Source organism: Ammospiza nelsoni, chromosome 16, assembly GCF_027579445.1.
Source record: "Ammospiza nelsoni isolate bAmmNel1 chromosome 16, bAmmNel1.pri, whole genome shotgun sequence".
Lineage (NCBI taxonomy): Eukaryota > Metazoa > Chordata > Aves > Passeriformes > Passerellidae > Ammospiza > Ammospiza nelsoni.
In genome coordinates this window covers 18,242,947-18,264,475 of record NC_080648.1, presented here as the reverse complement: position 1 = coordinate 18,264,475, position 21,529 = coordinate 18,242,947, and the positions used below count along the sequence as shown (strand labels likewise).

At 45.6% G+C, this 21,529-nt stretch overlaps 2 protein-coding genes across 2 annotated transcripts in view; one reads left to right on the top strand and one right to left on the bottom strand.

The window, feature by feature from the left end:
• AFF4 (ALF transcription elongation factor 4) overlaps positions 1-16,885 on the top strand; it is a 46,592-nt gene extending 29,707 nt beyond the window's left edge. Inside the window, exons 10-22 of the mRNA XM_059483344.1 lie at positions 571-608; positions 962-1,124; positions 1,570-2,487; positions 4,543-4,631; positions 6,120-6,357; positions 7,289-7,386; positions 7,904-7,967; positions 8,105-8,241; positions 8,642-8,713; positions 9,329-9,422; positions 10,107-10,150; positions 10,894-11,114; positions 11,620-16,885. Of these exons, the coding sequence (XP_059339327.1) occupies positions 571-608; positions 962-1,124; positions 1,570-2,487; positions 4,543-4,631; positions 6,120-6,357; positions 7,289-7,386; positions 7,904-7,967; positions 8,105-8,241; positions 8,642-8,713; positions 9,329-9,422; positions 10,107-10,150; positions 10,894-11,114; positions 11,620-11,738 (2,295 nt within the window). The 3' untranslated portion in view covers positions 11,739-16,885. The remainder of the gene's footprint in view (positions 1-570; positions 609-961; positions 1,125-1,569; positions 2,488-4,542; positions 4,632-6,119; positions 6,358-7,288; positions 7,387-7,903; positions 7,968-8,104; positions 8,242-8,641; positions 8,714-9,328; positions 9,423-10,106; positions 10,151-10,893; positions 11,115-11,619) is intronic.
• A 544-nt stretch (positions 16,886-17,429) lies between these two features.
• LEAP2 (liver enriched antimicrobial peptide 2) lies at positions 17,430-19,421 on the bottom strand. The gene is made up of 3 exons (XM_059483573.1): positions 19,241-19,421; positions 18,665-18,816; positions 17,430-17,764 (listed from the first exon to the last, which is right to left on the bottom strand). Exons 1-3 carry the CDS (start codon positions 19,295-19,297, stop codon positions 17,728-17,730), a joined length of 246 nt encoding a protein of 81 aa, XP_059339556.1. The 5' UTR covers positions 19,298-19,421; the 3' UTR covers positions 17,430-17,727.
• Positions 19,422-21,529: the final 2,108 nt, after the last annotated feature.

Sequence of the window (21,529 nt, the reverse complement as noted above, 5' to 3'; positions counted from 1 at the left end):
GGGATGTTTGGGGTGACAAGGAGTCCCTGGGAGTACAGCTGCACCTTTATATTTATCAAAAAGTTTCTTTTTTACTCTTTCCAGGATTAACTTTGTGCAGCTTCTGCCAGACTGGCACTTAACATGCTAAATAAAAATAAAAATATGCGTCTGTGCTGCCCAGTAACCCCACTACTCTGGGGTTTCTTCTATTCCTGTTCTCAGTTCTAGTATTTGATTTTCTTCAAGTGGAAAACTTGGAGTTGGTGAACTCCACTTACCCTGGGCATCTCAGGAAAATCATTGTGAAATGCTGAATCATCTGATTCAAAAAGGTGGAAAAAGGATATTAATTAATGGTAGAAATAGGAACTCTCACAAATGGAGTCAGAATATAGAGATTTGTGCTGAAAACTTGGAGAAAATAACACTGCTTCTCTTTATGTATAAGGAAAATGCAGATAAATTTAAACTACTGCAAATAACATTTTTTTTAAAATTAAAGGCTCTAAACCAATGTTTTGCAATTTAATTGTATATACCAGCCTAAAATAGCTTCTAGAAGCTTCATGCTCTTTTTTTTAATTGCAGGACTGCGATAAGACCGTGCCAAGGAGCACACCTGGAAGGTAGGAATTGAATTCCTGGGGGATTGCAGCACATGGGGAAGTTCAGCCCAGTCAGCATTCCTGGCTTGGTCTTGTTTCCAAAATTCATCTTTGTCCTTTGGCTTGTACTAAAGCAAAAGTGATGAGAATTTAATCAGTGATTAAATGTTAATAAACATAATATTAAATATTTCCTGCAAATGAGACTGACCACTTTGGGAAGGGGCAGCACCCAAAGGCTGAACTGTGTTCATTTAGGCTGAATTTTCTCCCAAACTTTGATGAAAATGTTACATTCTGTTACTTCTAATGAGAGGGTTGGAAGGATGGACCTGTGCCTCGGGTAATGCTTGCTTTCCCTCCTTGTGTTGCAGTAATTCTGAGCCTTCCCAGCACAACAGTGAGGGAGCAGATAACTCCAGGGATGACTCGAGCAGCCACAGCGGCTCCGAGAGCAGCTCGGGCTCCGACTCGGAGAGCGAGAGCAGCTCCAGCGACAGCGAGGCCAACGAGCCCTCCCAGAGTGCATCCCCCGAGGTAACACAGCCAGGGCTGCCCTGCAGCATTCGGCAGCACTAAAGTTCAGGAAATTCTCACTGTTAGGGACCAAACACCAACACCAGCTCGCTGTCAGGCTGGGCTGTTCTGCTGCAGTTCCTGTGCTGCATGTGACAGTTCTCTAGATAAGCCCACATCTGATGTTTGATTTGAAGTGGTTTTTACCACCAGTTGTCTGTTGAAGAGCAGAATTAGATATGGTATCAGAACCCTAAAAAACCATGGCATCATATATTGCCTGTTGGTAGCAGACAAAGGGAAAAATTGTGTTATTTGGGCCTGTATTTCATTTATTTGCAATTTCATTTATCAGGTTTTGGGTGTACCTCGTGCTTTGGTGTGCAGCATCATATAGCTACCACGTGGAAAAGATGAAAGAAATGGGAACTATTGTATCTAACACTGTTTTTTACTTTGTTTTTAGCCAGAGCCACCGCCCACAAACAAGTGGCAGCTGGATAACTGGCTGAACAAAGTTAATTCCCATAAAGTGTCACCAGCTTCTTCCGTGGACAGCAATATCCCTTCTTCCCAAGGCTACAAGAAAGAGGGACGGGATCAGGGTACAGGGAGTGGGTACACTGATCAAGGTGGATCCAAGGACTCCATTTCTTCTACACCAGGGAGAGATTCCAAACCCACCCAGAAGGGCTCGGAGAGCAGTCGTGGGAGGCAGAAATCACCTGCCCAGAGCGACAGCTCGACTCAGAGGAGGACTGTAGGGAAAAAACAGCCCAAGAAAGCAGAAAAGACATCTGTGGAAGAGCCCAGAGGAGGTCTTAAAATAGAAAGCGAAACCCCAGTAGACATGGCAACAAACATCCCTTCAAACAGGCACAAGGCAGCCACCAAAGGCTCCAGGAAACCCAATATAAAGAAGGAGCCCAAGTCTTCCCCTCGACCTACAACAGAGAAAAAGAAATACAAGGCTTCGAGCAAATCTGCCCAGAAATCCAGGGAATTCATCGAAACAGATACCTCATCCTCTGATTCAGATGAAAATGAGAGTCTGCCTCCTTCCTCACAAACACCCAAATACTCCGAGAGCAATAGGACTCCTGTTAAATCTTCCATGGAGGAGGATGACAGCTTTTTCCGGCAAAGAATGTTCTCTCCTATGGAAGAGAAAGAGCTTCTGTCCCCGCTGAGTGATCCTGATGAAAGGTACCCACTCATTGTGAAGATTGACCTGAGCCTCTTATCCAGGATACCAGGGAAGCCTTACAAGGACCCCGAGGGAGCCAAGGCGGAGAAGAAAAGCGCCCCGGAGAAACACGGCCGGGAGGGCCAGAAACAGCCCTCGGACAAGGGCTCCACCAAAGGCAAGAGGAAACACAAACAGGTGAGCCCTCTGGGGACAGCTCCCTGTCCCCTCAGCCCTTGGGCAGCCCAGAGTGCAGTGACAGCTCAGGGCAGGGGCTGAGCTGGGCAGGAGTGGCTGTGCTGCCGTGTGTAGAACCCCTGGATTGTCCCTGTGCTGGTACAGGAGATTGTTGGATTTTCTTACAAAAACCTCTGTGGGAGTGTCAGCCCTGTAGCCCGAGCTCAGGGAGATCACAGATTTATGCCTCTGAGCTCTGCATCCAGCCCTCTCCTGCCTCCCTGGAACCAGCCCCTGCTGCTCTGCAGGCCAGCTCAGGCAGCTGAGCCAATGGGAAATCCACCTGGGAAAAAACCCCAAAAGTCAGTTCTCAGCTGGATCGGCTCCCTGAGCCATGGAAATGCCCATTGCCAGGATAAGGGATGGGGCAGGACTGGGCCTGGGCCATGGCAGCAGCAGCAAACATCTCAGGTACTGCTTTACTGAGAGCAGGATCATCTCTCCATAACAATACTGACTATTTCCCAAAAGCATTTCATCTTTTCAGCTGGAAGTAAGAGGCAGGAATGGCTGGGGGGCAGTAAAATTGCAGGAGTCAGTGGGGGAACTGAACAGAGGGGATACTCTTGGAGGGGGAATGTGAGAAGTCAATGCTGGTGTAATTTTAAACTGCTTTTTGAAAGCTCAGCACAGGGACCCTGTATAAAGGGCAAAGCTGGGGCTGTCAGCTGGGCTCAGTGATCCAGGGAGTCTGGTTTCCAGGAGTGTAGGGCCATGAGGCCCTGGGGAAGGGATTCAGAAATCCCTGTGCTGCTCTGGATGTCCCTCTGACAACTCCATTTTACCCTGTCCAAGGGATCTGGCAGGGGTTGGAGGCTTTGTTGACATCTGTAACCCCAGGATGTGGGAGATCATTCCAGAGTCACTTGAGGAGATGGATCATCCCAGCTACAGCAGTTTCCTGCTGAGGAACCAAAGTAAACTGGATCCCTGGCTGAAGTCAGTATCCTGCAGGAGCCCTGAGATGTAACTGCAAACAGATTTATCCTGTCCTGCTCCTAACTGAGATTCCTGTTTTCTCTGGCATGAGAAATGAGCTGCTTTTGTAAAAAGGGAATAACTCTGCCCGCTGCAGTGAACAATTACTTTTGCAGGTGTTGCTGTATAGCTCCTGATGTTCCTGGGAATGCACTCACGCGTTCCAGTGGCTCTGAATTCCCTGACTTCTCTCTCTTTGGCCAGTTTTGCCTTTAAGCACAAATTTGGAATTACAGTATTAAAGATCTGTGCTCTCATATCCAAACCACAAAGCTTTGGTGAGACCAGTTAAATTCAGGCTTTATCCCAGGAACCAGTGCTGGTTAAATGTTGTGAAGCCTCAGATCCCTCTGCTGCTTCCTGAGGGGATGGGCCCCTTTCCCCACCCTGCAGTTTAACTTTGTGCTCCAAACCCAAGTGCCACCCTTGATTTCCTAATTTCCTGGGTTTCCTTGATCATAATTCTCAGATTTGCAGCATCAGTAGCAAAACTGGGGTTTGTTATCAGATGATTTATTCTGTGAGGCCCCATTTTCCCTCTTACTCACTGGATTGATCCCTCCAGTGCTCAGTGAAGACATCTTAGAAATTTACCTCCAAGACCCTGTGACCTGAGGATTAAATTGATATCAATACTTAGTCTTCAGCATCTCTGAGCTGACTTTAATAGACTGATTAGAGTTTGCCCTTTCCTGGCATTGATCAGACACCTTTTTAGACCCCACAACATCAAATCTGTCTCCTGATCTTGCCAAAGCCTTTGGCAGATTTTCCTGAGATTTCAAGATTGTAATTTATCTATGCTGAAATGAACAGCTTGGCTGTTGCTGCTTTTATCAGGTTGTAATTTAGCAGCCAGACTGGGATTTTCATTCTGTTCCAATGTCAGGGTCTGGTAAGGATTTGTGAGGATGAGGATGGGGTCTATAGTAACTATGAAGCACCTGCTCAGTGCTGTCTCTGTGTGAAATACTCCACTCTCAGTGATGTGTAAATGTGGATCTTTGCTGGATGTTTTTTTTCATTTGCTTTGCTCAGAACGAGGATGAAAACAGAGCCAGTGAAAGCAAGAAAACGAAACTGGAAGAAAAAGCTCCCTCAGGACACAAGAGTTCCAGCAGCAGGGAGTGAGTATCTGCTCTTCCTGCTCCGAGGGTCAGGGTGCCTGTGGAGAGAATGGTGCTCATCTTCCCCCCCTTCTCCTCTCTCCCACCCCAAGTTTTCCTCAAATAATTGGTAAAATTTCATTTTTTCTTACCCTTCAAACAAATTTACTTCAGAGCTTCTACAAGCAATTGGTGGAAATTAATTTCCATCCCCAAAAGCATTGGGCAAGGACAATTGTGTGCCTTAACAAAATGAGGTGACCCCTCCTGTGAAGAGAATATTTCCTTCCTGGTTTTCTCTGATACACAGTGGGGCTTGGGTTTGGTCTAGAATCAAAATCTGTGCTTTTAAATTAACCCCATCTGGTAATTCTCTGTTCAGTAAGTTTTAAACTGGGAATAAACTCCTGAGCTGGCTTTCTTTGGGAAGCTGATGGCATTGAGCTTTTGGATCCATGGATTTACCTCCCATCTCCTTGGTTTGTTAGTGCAAGAAAAGTGTGAGTGATACCAAAGCAAGGTAGTACAGAATGAGCAGATCAGTCCCATTGTTTAATGTTATTTCTGGATTCCCCATGCTTTTTGCAACACCTGTTATGCCTTTATTTGATTGATTTCTTGGTCAGTATTAATCCACAGGAGAGATTAAGCTTTTTTCCACTGCATTTTGAAACTTCTGTTTCAGTTCAGGCAATGAAAACTGGTATAACTGTGTCATGGAAAATATTCCTGTCCAGTGAGCAATTGCCAAATTACAGAGGTGTGAGAAGCTGCAGCAGTTTGGATGCTACAACTTTTGTTTGCCCCTTCTGAATTAAACAGTGTCTTACTGGTTGTCAGGAAACAGCTGTAGAATGAATGGATAGTTTTGATTTTTACCTGATCTTTGATTTTTTTCTGTTGTTTGACTCACTGCCAGTGCAGTTCTCTAAAGGACATTTAATCAAATGAAGTATGATTTTTCCAGAAATAATGTGTAAAAACATTAATGGTGGGAGGGCAGGAATAGCCAGCAGCATTCCTCAGCAGCCAAGTGAGAGTGTCCTGAAAGGCTGTGCTGGGGAAGTTTCCCATTGCCTGGTTCCAGAGCTTTATCTGGAGCATCTTTCCCTGGAGCTGTTGGCTGCCTGGTGTGCACAGACAGCCTGGCGCTGGCACTGGCTCCCACTGCTGAAATTTGGGAGGCTTTGGGATGGTTTTTGGACAGAACTGGTGCAGGGGTGGGGTTTTATGGTTAGAACTTGTCTGGCTTTGCCTGTGCTTTCAGGTCAGAACTAATAAAATGGTGAAAACAAGTTCAATCTGGCTTTGGAGAAACCTACTCACTGAGAGGATTGTTCTGCTTTTCTCCAAAGCTGGGTCTGACAGTAAAAATCTTGGGGGGAAAAAAGGTGTTTGAGATTTAAAAATTAGACTTTTGTGTGTTGTTTTTTTGGGGTTGTTTTTGTTTGTTTTGGTTTTGTTTGTTAAGGAAGAAACCCAAACCCTGAGTGTGTTCCTCTTTTCCAGGTCTTCAAAGCCAAGTGCTGTTAAAGAGAAGGATTTGCTGCCCTCCCCTGCTGCCCCAGCCCTGCAGAAGGATTCCAAGCAGGAACACAGCTCCAGGAAGAGAACAGTCAGTCAGTCCTCATCCCTAAAATCCAGCAGCAACCCAGGCAAGGAGAGCAGCAGTGGCAGCAAGAGCAGCTCCTCCTCCAAGCAGAAGAAGACAGAGGGGAAGGGGTCCAGCAGTGCCAAGGAAGCCAAGGTAAAGGGCTGGTTCTGAGCCTGCCTCCTGGTTTTGTTTAGTTTGATCTAAACAACCATTTCCACTTCAGTTTAAAACATCATTAGTGTGGGATGTGCATTGTTTCCTGTCATAGAGCTCAAGTGCCTTGGAAGGCCATAAATGAGAAGGCACCTTGGAGAGATCATAGAATATGAATGCTTATCCTGCCAGATTCCTGTGTTAGTAGAGGAATCTGGTGCTGCTTGTTCGTTGTTTAGGTGGTTAATGAGAACATCCCTAGAAAGCTGGAAATGGAGCTGTGAGGCTGCTCTGGTCTCCTCAGAGCAGACACAGAGCTTGTCCTGGTTTCAGAGGACAGCAGGAGCTCAGCCCATGCTCACTGCTGGGATGGGAAGCTCTGGCTCTCTTTTTATGACATTGTAGAAAGATTATTGCAACTCCAGCTCAGCAATTTACAGAGCTCTCCATGGCTGGAGGGGAGAATACATGGTTATGGAGATGGTGCAGAAAATGGTCTGTAAGAGATTTAGGTTGGGAAGATAGATGTGATGGAATTAAAAATATAAATGTCCCCCAGCCAGCTGTTAATTTGTGATATGTTTGCTGTTTTATACTCAGGTGTGCTTACTCATGTCTTCCTCAAAGGAGTAACTACTCCTGTGTGAGTTTTTCAAGGCAAAGGCATTCAGAGAGAGTATTGTTGATAGAAATCCTCCAAATCCTCCTCATCTCTCTTAGAGTAGGAAAGCAGGATTTAGAAACAGTGACAGGTGAGATGGAGGGAGGGATTTCCTGCCCCTGGTGTGTGTGGAAAGCCTTGGCTGAGTTATGGGAGCTGAGTTATTCCCAGAGCTCCTGCAGCCTGTCTGCCTGGAGGGAATGGGGAAGCCATGGGGAATTTATACAGCAAATGCTCTTCTTGTAATCATGGCATGGATTTCCCTTCCAGGAAAAGATCCTGAACAATTCCTCCAGCTGCCCTCCTGCCTCTGCTCAGGCCACGGAAAGTGTGAAGTCGAGGAGAGCAAAGCTTGTTTTTGATGATAGGTAAGGACAGAAAATTCCCTTTCCCTCTGGGGGGCTCTGGATCTCGAGCACAGGCAGCTCCCATGGAGCAGAGCTGGCATTTTGCTCCACAGAAGATGTTACACACAAGCTCTTTGTCAAAAACATACCTTGAAAAGAAACTAAAACAAGTATTTCACCATCTTGTGCAGATTTGAGGTTTCAGTTGGGCCAATTCAGGTGTCAGCTTGCTCTGAAAGCACTTATTTAAATTCACTTTACAGATGAAATTATGTTTGCACCAAATGAAAAATAACTTTCTGCTTAAGAACTTGCTTGAAATACTGTTGGAATTACCTGAAACCACAGAATTAACTTGAAACTACTTTTAACAATTTTTAGTTAAGTAAATTAACAGATTCCTTTAAACAGTTTTATCACAGTGTAGCTTGAGATAGAGCAGAAAAAGCCCTGAAATGTGGCAGCATTAAGGAGCTGTGCTACAAAAGGCAGTGCCAATGGGTGGCTCCAGTGCCTCAGTCCGTGCCCTCTCTTGCAGGACGTACTCAGCTGATCACTATTTGCAGGAAGCAAAGAAGCTGAAACACAATGCAGATGCTTTGGTGAGTGGATGTGCAGTGCCCCCCCGGTGTGTGCCCCGGTCCTGGGGCTGGTTTGCAGCCTGTGCCACGCTCCTGCCCCCTGGGCTGGCACTCCTGGCCCTGGCTGCTCTGTTCTGAGTGTTCTCCCTCCCTTGCAGTCGGACAGGTTCGAGAAGGCCGTGTACTACCTGGATGCTGTCGTGTCCTTCATTGAGTGTGGGAATGCATTGGAGAAAAATGCTCAGGAATCCAAGTCCCCGTTCCCTATGTATTCAGAAACTGTGGAATTAATCAAGTAAGCTTTGCAGAGCTCCTGCAGGGGCAGCTGGGTGGGGAAGCTCTGGGAATCAGAGCTCTGAGGTCTGCAGAGGTTTTGCCCCCAGTTTTTGAGATCTCTTGTCATTCCCAGTAACACTGGAGCAGTGACCAGTTCCTTCCAGTTGCTGGGGTTGAAAGCATTTCCAGGAAAGGGGAGGTGATTTCTGCTGAGGCTTCAAGTCCCTCTACAATGAGTGACCCATAAGGAGCAGAATTATTCTGGTTACTGCTGAGTCAGTGCTTTATTCAGGGCTGAGAGATGTTCCTAAAACAGTGGGGACAGCTGAAACTGGAAATTCATGAGAACATGAGTGCTTTGTGAATGATAACTGAAGGTGGGTTTTGTTCTGGGGCTGATTTGCTGCCTTTCTCTGCAGGTACACTATGAAACTGAAGAATTACTTGGCCCCGGATGCCACGGCTGCAGACAAAAGGCTGGCAGTGCTTTGGTGAGTGTGCTGGGACTTCCTGCAGTGCCCTCCTGCATTTCACATCTGTAACCTGCACAAAATGCTGCTTTGCACTGAGCTCTTGGGTGTTCCTGAGCCAACACAGGAGATTTCCACTTGGCTGTGCACAAATATTCATCTGGGTCTGATGGCTGTAAATGGGGGTGCTGCCAGCAAGGGCCAGCAGCATGGAAGGCTGAGAGCAGGAGGTGCCTCCTGAGCTCTGAGGCAGGGGTAAATCACACCTGGACTGGCTCTGGGGGCTGGCAGGAGCCCTGAGGCTGCAGAAGGTGTGGAGCAGGGGGCAGGCCCTGGCAGGGCTCAGGGTGTCCTGGCACAGGGAGCAGTAAATGCACCCCTTGCCTGCACTGGGTGGAGTCTCCAAGCCCAGCAGCAGCACTGAGAGTTCAGTTCCAGCTCGAGGCACACTGAGCTGTTCCAGTTCTGGATTCCCTTCAGGATTTCAAGGTGGTTGTGGATTTTCTGGTTGAGTTACAACTTGAGGGCTGAGTTGGCAGAGAGAACATCATGACCACAGCTATTAGATTTTTGAAATTCACTGAGTTGAGATGAACCTGACTTTAATTGTGACTGATTTGTCCTGTCTTTGGGCAGCCTTCGGTGCCAAGCTCTGCTGTACCTGAGGCTTTTCAAACTGAAAAAGGAAAGTGCATTGAAATACTCCAAAACTCTGACTGAACATCTGAAGGTAATTGCATCTGTATTTTCTGAACATTAAAACCTAATGGTGTGGAAGCACTACATCACTTCAAATTCCCAAATCCAATTTCAGACTGCTGCATGTGAGCACCTGTTTAGAACTGGATTTGAAGGTTTATTAAAGCTGGGCAGAGCTTTAATAACCATGACCCTGCTGGTCCTGGCATGACAGCTCTGTTAATTTGATCTTCTTTAATACATGTAGGAGGCTTCAAGGAGAAGGTTGGTTTCCCTGAGTTTAGAGAAATTACCCATGAATTTATCGAATTTCTGTGCAGCTGATTCTGAAGCTTCCAGCTCTCAGTGCTGAGGGGAAACAGGCTCATCACATACCCAATCTCTCAGATTTGGGCTATCTTTAATTGTTCACTGCCAGTGATAACAGATTCTTTCTGTTAAAGGGCTGAAAAAATCTCAAATGTTCCCAGAAGGGGCAGTGGACTAATGCTTGTTTGTTTTGCTAAAATAACTCCTTAATTTGTGTCTTGGCTATCAATAAAGAAGGATATTTCCCTAAATTACACTTTACTGTGATATTATTGAGAACATTACTTCAAAGTACAACTATGAAAAAAAACGTGGTTAAAAAAACCCAAGTAAACAAGCAGATTAAATGTAACTAGTGAAAGTATAATTATAAATCAAGTTAAATGTGTATTTTTCCCCCACACAGAATTGCTACAATAATTCTCAAGCACCATCACCTGGTATGGGAAGGTGAGTGGCAAAAGCTGCTACTTCAATTTCTCAACTTAAAGGATGTTTTCCATTTCCTGTGTGCCAGGGGCCTCAGGGAGCAGCTTTTGGGGTGGTTATTTGAAGGGTGTGGACTTTGATCCATTTTTTGTGTAATTGTCAAAATTACACAAGGGAGGGAGGTGCTGCAGCTCTGCAGGGTTTGTCAGGGAGTTTTGGTGTTTAATTTAATGCTTCTCCCCCCAAACAAGAGCTTTGTTAGTGCTGCAAGGACAGAGGTTACCAGCACTTGCAGGATTCTCTGTTCCATAGTTTAGCAATTACTTCTGCTCTTTTAAACCCAATAATGAACCTTTGATAAATTATTCCATGAATTTAAGGGTGGGGCCACTTCAGATTTCCATTGTGTTATCTGCAATAATGTTATACAATGCAATATTCTGGCAGTGGAGTTACCAGGCAGCTGTAAATTTTTTTTAAGGTTCATTTAAGCAGTGAATTGAAGATTTTATTGAATTCTGAGATGCTGATATTTGGTAATTAGGTTTTGTAAGCTATAAATAATTATTGGAGGATCCTCAGCAGTTCCCAGCTTGAGATTTCCATTTGTTGAAGGGCAAATCCTGATTTTTGGTGTAAAGTGGGAGTGTTTTCCCATCTTACACCTTGAGTGTGGGCAGAGGGATCTTAGGGGAAATCTCAGAGCATGGTGTGTCTAAAGCTGGTGCATTTCTGCCTTTCCATCTTGCCCTCTGGGTGAGCAGCAAACCTGTTGGGATGCCATCTCCAGTGTCTCCAAAGCTGTCTCCAGGGAATTCAGGAAATTACTCTTCCGGGGCAGCCAACCCTTCAGGGAGCGGGTCCTCGGTGACGATCCCGCAGCGCATCCACCAGATGGCTGCCAGCTACGTCCAGGTCACCTCCAACTTCCTCTATGCCACTGAAATCTGGGAACAAGCAGAACAGCTCTCGAGAGAACAGAAAGGTAAGGGGTCAAGAACACTCCCAGGCTTTGATTCTGTTGATGGTGCCCTGGGTGCTGAACCTCTGCAAAATCAGGGGGAAAGTGACACCTTGGGGTGCAGGGATACCCCAGGCTGGGTGTTGTGGTTGTCAAGATGGTGTTGGGAGTTGTGACATAAAAATCTTTGTTGTGTTTCCTGTGAAATGTTCAGTGTAGGAAGAGGAACTTGATGCATTTCCTTTTCTGAAATTCTTTAGTAAAGGAAGTTTGGCAGTAATTTAATTTTTTTCAACTAGAGAATATAAGTTTTAGGGGAAAACCAAGAAGTTTGGAAATGGTTTAGTTGTTTCCAAGCAGTCTTGGGCAGAAGAGCAAAGACATGGATTAGGAGTGACCTTTCTCCTTGACTCCCACTCCCCCACCTCTCCTCATTGCCTTTCTCTCCGCCCCAGCGATGGCTGCTGGGACCTGGGGTTGGGTGTGGTTGCCCAGTGTGCTCCTTTAACGTGTGTTTGTGCTGTTGCAGAGTTCTTTGCAGAACTGGACAAGGTGATGGGGCCCCTGGTGTTTAACACGAGCATCATGACGGAGCTGGTGCGTTACACGCGGCAGGGCCTGCACTGGCTGCGCCTGGACGCCAAGTGAGGAGCCCAGCCCGGCCCAGCCCCTCTTCAGCTGCCTCTGATTCCTCTCCACAACACTGTGTCATGTCAATAAGGAAGACTGCCATAACACATTGCTTAGTTGACACTAAGAGCAAGGAATGCTTTCCCATGTCTCCCATCCTCATTTGTGTTTTGTGTTTTATCCCAAATCAGCTGGTTCATGGACTTCTCCAGTATTCCCGGTTTAAGTTATTTAAATATTTGAAAATTTGCTACGTAAAAATTGTAGTTTCGCTGATCTGTCGTGGATAGATCATTGGGATTCCGGTCACAATACATGAATAGTCAGTTTAAATCCTATTTATTTTAATTTTTTTAATTTTAATTTTGAAAAGCCCCCTTTGGGGCTGGTTTTAGCTATTTCTTCTTCCCTAAATTTCCCCTTTTGAGTACTTAGAAATTAAACCTAGACACTTTATTTAAGTACTTTGTGAGCTTTGTTACTCTGTAATGTCTTGTGGTGGTAGAGCCTGTAAAAGGAACTAGGGTTGATAGGTTCTAATGAGTAGGGACACCATACTTCTCATGCCTAATGCCTATGAGTCAACTAATAAATGACAACTACAGATTTATTATTGCAGAATTTGTACTAAATAGAAAAGTTCCAGATATTCTTCTACGTATTGAGATACTTCATTTAAATGAATTATAAAGAAATTTATATGGAAAAATATTTAGCTGGATCTGCCTTGGATTGTTTCCAAGGCAGCTTCAAGCCATCGATTAACACTATAACAATCACAAAACATTACAGTAATTTGCATTTAATGTAACGTCCAGGCAATGGTGTAGGAATGACCTTCAGTTTGATGGGTGCGATGCAAACAGGAAAGGCTTTGGAAAAGGACAATCTCGTGCTTTTTTGCATCTCTTCATTTCAAATACCTTTTGTTTCCGTGCTTGTCACTTTTTGACAGTTACGAAATTGGGGAGCTTTGTGGTTCCAAACCCAAGAGTAGCTCAGTTCCTACCAGAACGGTCATTTGCATCTTTTCCATTGACTGAGAAACCAGGAATCTTTAGTAGAACTCTAGGTCCATTTTGTCCTCTTAGGGTCTGCTGGGTGATGGACACTACAGGCTGGCAGTGCAGCAGCCGCCGTGGGGTGGGAGCAGAGCTGCTCCTGCAGGAAGCACTGTTCTGTGCAGGGTGGATGGCAAACTTGGCTTTACCCCGTGCTGATGAAGGTCCCGTTCATGTCACATAATGTCCACTCCCGAGGGGGCTGCTGGGTGCCACAGAGGGGTGGTGGAGCTGCAGGTGGCCCCTCTCCAAGTGCAAACCAAAGTACCTTTCCATGTGAGGTGCTTGTCTGAGTTAAAGGTTTCAAATGCTACTGCTTTCAGTATTGCTTAGTGCCCCCAACATGTCTGGTGTGCCTTATGCCTTACTTTTAGATGAAGATTTTATGAACTGTTTACAAGATGTTTTACAGCAGGACCAGGTGTACTGTATGCAGTGGTCTTCTGCAGTACTTGGGTAAAATTCCATTTCCTTTTTCAAAGTCCCGGTGTCTGTCACACAAACTGACTCATTGTGGTGGTCTCCTTCCCCAGAGTCCAACTCTGAATCCTTTGGAGTGAGATTGTGGAATGCTGCTTTGTTTTCTCTCCCATTGAACCCTTTATTCTGTACCAGATATGAACGTGCATGTTCAGGAAAATTATTGCACTAAATTTTTTGTGTAGGTGTAGTTAAGTGCCAAAATCACGGCAACCTCGAGAGAAGGAATAGAATTCTACGCTCCTTAGTACTGCAGTATGTCCTATGGGCTTTAAGAGTTTAGAAGTTTTGCAATTAGTAACCTACTACAAGGTAGCTGCATCTTCGTAGAGCTTCCTTTGCGTCCCAGCGTGTTTTGTACTTCCAGAAAAGCTTTGCTACGTCCGGATTGACAAACGGGGAACAGACCTGGGGCTCTCCCTGACTCGACTCTTCAGGTCTGTCGGAGCATCCTTTTTATGGAATCACTGTGCAAGGTCACCTTTCTGTTAGTCTTTGCTGTTGGAGACAGAACTCTGTACCCTCAAACTCCCCGCCGTGGGCATGGGACACTGTCAGCTGTGTTTCCTTTCCTCCTCTGAAGTGCCTCGCACACCTCTGACGCTGAGAAATCCCTTGGTAGAAGTTGCATTCGTGAGTGGGTTTGTGTGTAGTGCTGCACTAGCCAGCGTGGCTGTTCTTGGCTTGCTCCTTTGTGCACAGTCACCATTACTGTCAGCAGGAATGGTGGCATCTCGGGGAATTTTTTTTCCTTAACTAGAGTCCCACAAATACCTTTTGGTGTCACGCGAAATCGGCCCCTTGAAAACGCATCGCTTATCCCTAGAGCAGTGGATCTTAGAAATTGGCTTCAAACAACCAGAAGGCTTTTTTAGCATCATGTCAAAGTGTGGACCTGAGCTGGTTGGAAGTGTCCCAGCTGGAGGGTGGGCTCCATGGTGGCCTGTCCTCTGCAGTGCTGTCCCAGGCGTTGTGTCCGTGCGGGGCATCCGCAGGGCCTTGGGGATGGATAGGAAATGCCTTGTGCAGCTGGGGCTGGTGCAAACAGATCAGTTCAAAGCTTGCAATTCCAAAAGCATATCTTAATTTGGGATTGACCCTTGTTTCCAAGAGGGAAGTTCTGCGCTTGATCAGATTTTATAGCCAAAAAAAAAAAAAGCAATTAAGTCCTAGGCTTCCATCCCTCTGCCAAAGCAGGAGGGCTCTGTCCCTGTCCTGGGCAGCTCCCAGCACCACAGGGGGAGTGCAGGTCACAGGAGTGACTAAGGAGGGACTCCCCAATTCTGGCTTCCCAAATGATTCCCTGGACAGGGAATATGGATCAATACATATCAATGCTGTAATTTTAATTCCCTTGCTGATCATGGCCCCAGTTGGTGAATCTTAAAAATGGCTCAATCAGACTAGGCTTGCTCAGCTATCTGTGCTGTTTGACTTTGCTCTCAGACTTGCAGGTTCCAGGCGATAAAGGTGCAAACCATTTATAATTCCAAACAAATCTTCAGGACCCCAGAGTAAACCAGCCCAAGAGTTTTGTTTTGATTTGAATCTCAGCCATAAAGCAGAGCAGACGGATGGCTCTCCTTGGCTTCGATGGCAGTATGCAATTTGTATTGTATGTGTCTTTTAATATATATGTATATATATATGACTCAGTCTGTCCAAAGTTATATGTTATACTTGTTTTTAGATTATGGTGCAACTGACTATATTGATATATTATTTATTGAGTGCTGAGTCACCATCTTATTGGTGATAAATATTGCATATTATCCAGGAGTGCAATGTATATTCCTTTAGATTGCTGAGGCTTGATTGCTGTGGTAACAAAAAATGCCCTGAAATGTATTTATGAATGGCCCCAACACACAGAGAGTCAGAATTTATGGGAATGATGTAGCACTTGCCTGGGGCAAGTAAAATAAAGCCGTAGGCAGAGAATTATGGAGTTTGCCCAAAAGGCAAACTGCTGGAGAGAGAGAGAAACTACCTTTGCTGTATTTAATGTCATTTTCTGAACAGATCTTTGCCGTCACTGCAGTGTTTCCATTGAGGCAGATCCACAAGGGCCTGAGCAAGTCAAGTTTGAATTACCCATTGGGGAGTAAACAACTTCCAAATTCTTACCTTCGCAACAAATCCTTGGGTCGGGGTTGAAACTTCTCCCTGTGCTGTGTCAGTGTTCTGGAAAACCCCAGTTCCGAGCAGTGAGGTCAGTGCTGGGCATCCTGAGGGACAGAGAGGAGCCAGAGCTTTGCTCACCAACTCACCCAGGTCCAGAGCTGTTCCAGGAGGGGCAGGAAGGGGCACTGGGGTCCTGCTGTGGTGCCCCTGGGGAGGGAAGGGCTCCCGGGCTGGGCTCCCCCAGGCAGCTCAGGCTCAGCCCTGGCTGCTCTGGAGCAGCTCCAGCTACCGTGGCAGGGAGCTGGGTTTGCTGTGGCTGTGCCTCCCCTCTTCCATTCCACCTGGGAGCTGAATCCCCCATGGGTGGCTGTGTGAGCCGGGCTTGGTGTGGCCATGGTTCCATTCCACCTGGGAGCTGAATCCCCCATGGGTGGCTGTGTGAGCTGGGCTTGGTGTGGCCATGGTTCCATTCCACCTGGGAGCTGAATTCCCATGGCTGTGTGAGCTGGGCTTGGTGTGGCCATGGTTCCATTCCACCTGGGAGCTCAGGTCCCGTGGCTGTGTGAGCTGGGCTTGCTGTGGCTGTGCCTCCCCTGGTTTCCCTCCCTCTGGGAGCTGAATTCCCATGGCTGTGCCCCTTCTGGGGCAGCCTGCCCCGGTCCCAGCCCTGTCCCAGCACCGGCTCCTGGCGCTGCCTTGGCATTCCACATCCCAAACTCTACTCCAAGGACCAGGCATGACTTTCCAAGCACAGTTCCTGACATTTGTATCTGGTCCCCCTTTTAAATTGTTTTAAAAAAATTTTGTATATGGAGGATAAAGTGCTTATATATTTATTAAAAATCCTTTATCTTATTTGAAATTATTATTTGGTGAAGAAGGGGTTTTTCTTTTGGGGGAGGGCTGGGGAGGGGAGGTAACTTTTAACCTGTCACTTATAAATGAAGCCCTGATTAATCCTACAGAAAGGTACTATTAGTAACTAATGGGATGTCTCTGTTTTATGCTTTGTACATGACAAGTCCATGTGTTACATTTTGTTTTCTGTCAAAAGATTTGGGCATCTGTCTTCAACCAAAACCAGAAAAAATAGAAACAAACTGTGATTTTATTTGTTGCAATACATTTGAAATTTCAAAGGGTACTTTGGGGCTCAAAATTAGGATTTCTAAGTCAGTATGTGCATTTCACGTAATAAAGCTGTTAATGGTGAGCAAAGTATTATATACTAACTAGATTTTTTCCACATCTGTATAGTATATTCTATGTATTTTGTGGTATTGAGATTATAGAAAGTTTAGTGTCTGAAACATGCGTTTAATGTGTATTTTTAAACAAATTTATGGCAATTAAAATATTTGGAGAAAAGGGTATCACATTTCAATTTGTAAAGATCTTTTTAACTACTGTGTCATTAAAATGCTTTGTACAATGCAAAACTGTAACTGGAGAAACTAAGTTTAATAAATATCAAATAGATTTTCTGTATTAAACTTCCAACCCCCTGTGCTTGTATCTGTTTTGTGGGGCCTTCTCCTCCCTGGAAGTGCATTTTTAAGCAGTATTTTCTTTCATTAATCCTACTGCTCTGTGAAACAACAGAAAAGTAGCATCCAATGTGTGTGTCCAGACTTGCTGATATTGTTTTTTGTCTTTCAGCCTCCAAGTCGACATCCAACACATCAAAACAGCATTTTAATCAATTCATTTTAAGACAGGAGAGAAGGTCAGTGGCAAAAGTCAGTCTAGGACATGTATTTAAGTAAATTTGATTAGAAGTAATTAAAAGTAAATAGTTCTCATTCCACCTATTGCTGGATATATTTAGGATATTGGAATTGCTATCAGTATTATCAGTTTGGCTCCCTCTTTCCAACAGAGCTTTATCAGAGGGCTGATAAGAGCCAGATTGGGAGGGGATGGGGTCTGATCTACTTTAGCTCTTGCCAGGGGGAAGGATAAATATCCAAAGTCTGACTGGAGCTGAGCCCCAGCTCTGTGCTCACCATTCACTTTGCTCAAGATACAAGGAAAACCAAACTGCTTTGCTGAATATATATTTTAATTCACACCTTCAAATAAATAATAGGAAGCATTACAAAAAAACCAAACGAGCAGGAGATGCAGAGTCCTTTTATTGAGCTTGGCCAGAGGCCTCCAGAGGCGTGGCTGGGGCGGAGATGCTCTCAAGCTTCTTAAAGTCCTTTCATCGGCACATGTGACAGAAATATCAAATACTCTGCTTGCTTGAGGCTCTTGCAGCTCCTGAGCAGTCAATAAATACATCCCAAGTGCATGGAGCATGGTCAGCAGTAACAGTGCAGGCTGTGCTTGGTGCCAGCTCACGCTGAGGCCGTGGAGAGGAGGCAGCGGTTTTTCCTGGGGAAAAAAAACATCATGAGGCACTGAGGGCTGGGGCTGCCCTGCCAGGGGTCCCAGGTACATCTGTGTGCCCCTGTGCCAGCAGTGCTGGGTTCAGGCACTCTGTGTTCCCCTCAATTATTCAGTCTTAATTAATTTTTTGGTCTTAGCTTTCCATCAGAATTCCAAGCATAGCATAGCAGCCCACCCACCCTGTCCTATTTACTTACTTATCATGATAATTTATAATATAAAGTAAGCTTATTTATAATAATATTCATTAATAATATGATATACAAATAGTATATTATCTTTATATTATTATATACTATGTTATATATACTATACTATATATAGTATATAATCATTAATAATAGGACTGTTACTGTTACTGCTGTTTACATATAGTAGAAAATTATTTGTGCAACAGGTGCCATAGAAAATCACCTTTCAGTAAGTAATTAATTAATAATTTTAACTAATCAATTTATATGTAGTTGGAGAATTTGCTTATGCCTAATGAGAACTAAATAGCTTTTGATATTGTAGTTGCTTTTTAAACTATGAGCTTAAATATAATCACCTTAAAGTGATTAATTTAGGGTAAGATATCAATACAAGCTTTTCACTTTTCGTTAGTACGTGCTTTAGAAGGATTAATGGGAATGTCTATAAATTGCCCAAAAGCTGTCTGGAGCCATTTGTTCTCTGTGCCCAGCCGGGTTATTTGGGGTTGCAGTGAAAGGACTGGGGCTGGCACTCGGGAGACCTGGACTCTGCTCTGTTTGTTCTGCTTACTAAAGAGTCTGAGGCTGTTACCCCATCCCTATTCCTGGTGTCTTTTTTTATGCACAGGGCGACCTCTGGATCGCGTTTGGAGGAGCCCAGGTGGGAGCTGCTGCCCACAGCAGAGCTTACCTGCAGAGCATGGTGAGGCACTCGCTGTTGTCCCTGCACGAGGCCCCGATGGGTCTCAGGGACACTCCTCTCCAGAAGGGCGTCATCCGCCGCTGCCGGGCGCTGCGGGGCTGCGGCTGGGGCTGCCTCGGGGACAGGGACGCGCCGTGGCTCTGAAACACAGCGGGGTGACCGTCAGCACACGTGGCAGCTGCAGCGCTCCCTGTTCTGCTGCTGAGCTCAGCAGTCTTCATTCTAAGTGAGGCTTAACTTGGAATCGCTCTGGTTTGCAGATTGCAGCACCCTCTGGGTGAAGAAGGGCTTGCAACCCGACCCCAAAGAAATATCTACCCAAATTAGTGATGGGTTTCATCTTCTTGGGAGTGAAGGCAGAATCACTGGCTGAGCTATGGCTCAGAGTAGCCCAGTATTCACTAGGCAGTAGCTACATTTTTATGATGCTGAATCCTGTAAAAAGCCCTGCTGCCGCATCTTTAGTCCTGCCAGTTGTCCATCCAAATCATAACAGCTTTTATGGACTGCCTGTCCTTTGAATTAGCCCTTTAAATAGTTTATTTCAGTATGGTCTCAGTTTACCTGGCTGAGCAGCAGCGAGCAGAGCAGAAGGGCTGCCATCACTTTCCACCAGTGCATCTTCCCAGCAGGAGCTGTCACTTGGAGCAGCCGTGGGCAGAGCAGGCACAAAGAGCTCCAGTCAGGACTTCCCAGACTGTCAGCTACATTTTTATAGACTTCATTCTCTTATCGTTGCATCAGCTGCCAGATATTACAGGAGCAAAGTTCGCTTTGGAGCAAGAGGGAATTGCTAAGTCTACATCTGCTGCAGTGATCTGGTTCAAGGCCTGTCTCGAGCTAATGATTTACTCCCCTCCCACTTGTACTTTGTCTGGTCAGTTGTGCTGACCCCTTGTGCCAGCTGTTCCTTTTTTTAAAGCCCTCCTAAGATGTTACCAGAACTCCATGGTCTATTTGTAAGCAAAGGGGGGCTGGCCCAAATTATTGTGGTCAAGATCAAAAGCCTAATTTAACTTCTGTAGCTCTGAGTTAGCCAACCAGGGGAAAGGGTTGTATTACCAAGCTGATTTGGAGCAGAGAATTGTGCTTTTGATTTGTTTCTCGCTCTTGGTACATGAAAGAACCATAAGGAAGTTGCTTAACCTTTATTTCCAGGCACACAGTGCTCAAAAAGCAGGTGTAACACTTTCCAGCTGGGTTTGGGAAAATGTGTGATAACTCACAGAGCTCTTCCCCCAGGAATCCCAAGGTGTCAAAGATAATCATCTCTAGGTAAATAATGCAAGAGGCTGCTCAGGGCTGGTCTGGAGCTGAGGAGCTCAGTGTGCAGCCTGTGGTTTCATGGATGAACCATCTCTGCCCCAGCTGTGTCACTCACCATCAGGCTTCCAGAAGTGCCAGCAGCTCCCATGGGGGTGGAGGACTCATTGAGAGGAAAATTCAGTTTTTCCATTGTGGGGTGAGATTGCAGCAGCAGAGAGAGAGGTGTGAGCACAGATAGTGCCTCTCATCTCCTCTCCCCTCTGCCTACACACTTGTGCCTGTCCCAGTGTCTCGTGGCTCCTCACCTGTGGGATCTTGTGGATCTTGTTGGATGGGGCTTGGAGCAACCTGGACTAGTGAAGGTGGGGGGACTGCAAGAGCTTTAAGGGCCTTTCCAACCCAAACCATGCTGTGGTTCTGCTGGCACCCACCTCTGTCAGGTCAAGACATCTGAGATTGCAGAGTGATATAGAGATTTCCAACCTCTGTCACTGTGTGCAGGTTTTGGAACACGCTGTTTGAATTCAAGTAAATACAAAGTAATAAGTGTATAATGAACTGTTTTAGCTAAATTGCAAACATAGATCTGGATGTCACAGGCTCTATTTCTCTGATTGCTTAATATGAAGGCACAAGTGCCAGCGTGGAGAGCAAGTGACTTGGATTAAGATAATGCTGCGATGTCAGATGATTACCCCTTAGCCCAAATTTCCCTGGGATGAAAAGAAAAACCTTCCCAGCACAGTGTACAACACGATTCAATCATTCCCATCATAGGATGGTTCTTACACACTTTCCTCTGCCCTACTTGTTGTGCTTTTCTGGGAGGAGGAAGCAAAATTTTCATTATTTCACCTTCTTGGATCTTAAGGGAAGGAAATGGGACAGTAAGTCATGGCACACAAGTAGCTGAACTTAAAAAGTTTATTTTATGTTTGAGTGGGAACTTCTCAGTTGTTTTTCCCATGGAGTCCTTCCTTTTCATGTAACTGATTCTAATTTCTGCTGTTTCCATCAGGCACTAGTGCAGAACACAAAGGAGGACAAGCAGCATGAGCAGGAGCCCTGACTACTTCCATGAAACAGGATTTGGAAGAGCAGCAGAGCCCTCTGTAAGTCATTTTCTCTCAGCTTTTCTGGCTGGAGAAGGCTGCTACTTTGTGATGATAAATCAGAATTGTTGTCTGTCCCTCTGGGTCACTAATAGCATCAGACTGTCCCTGTCAGGCAGCAAACTGCGCTGTGTAAGAAACTGGGGGAAAAAAAAGGGTATAACTGAGCTGGTCCTTTCCATGCCCTCAATTCCCACAGGCCAGTAACACCCCACAGCAGAGATGTGAGAAAAGAAACACAAAATGTTGCTCTGTTGCCACTTCTAATAATTGCCCAAAGGAGAACAGAAATAAATGAGTGAAAACTTCTTAAGCCCCTTGTTCAGATTCTGAAATGCCCATGGGTTAAACTCCCACTGCCACAGGGCTGGTCGAAGCCATCCCAGCTGGGAATGGGGTCTGCATCAGAGGTGGAGGTTGGCAGGGCAGGGTTAGGATGGCAGGGCAGGGTTGGCATGGCTGGGAAGGTTTTGGC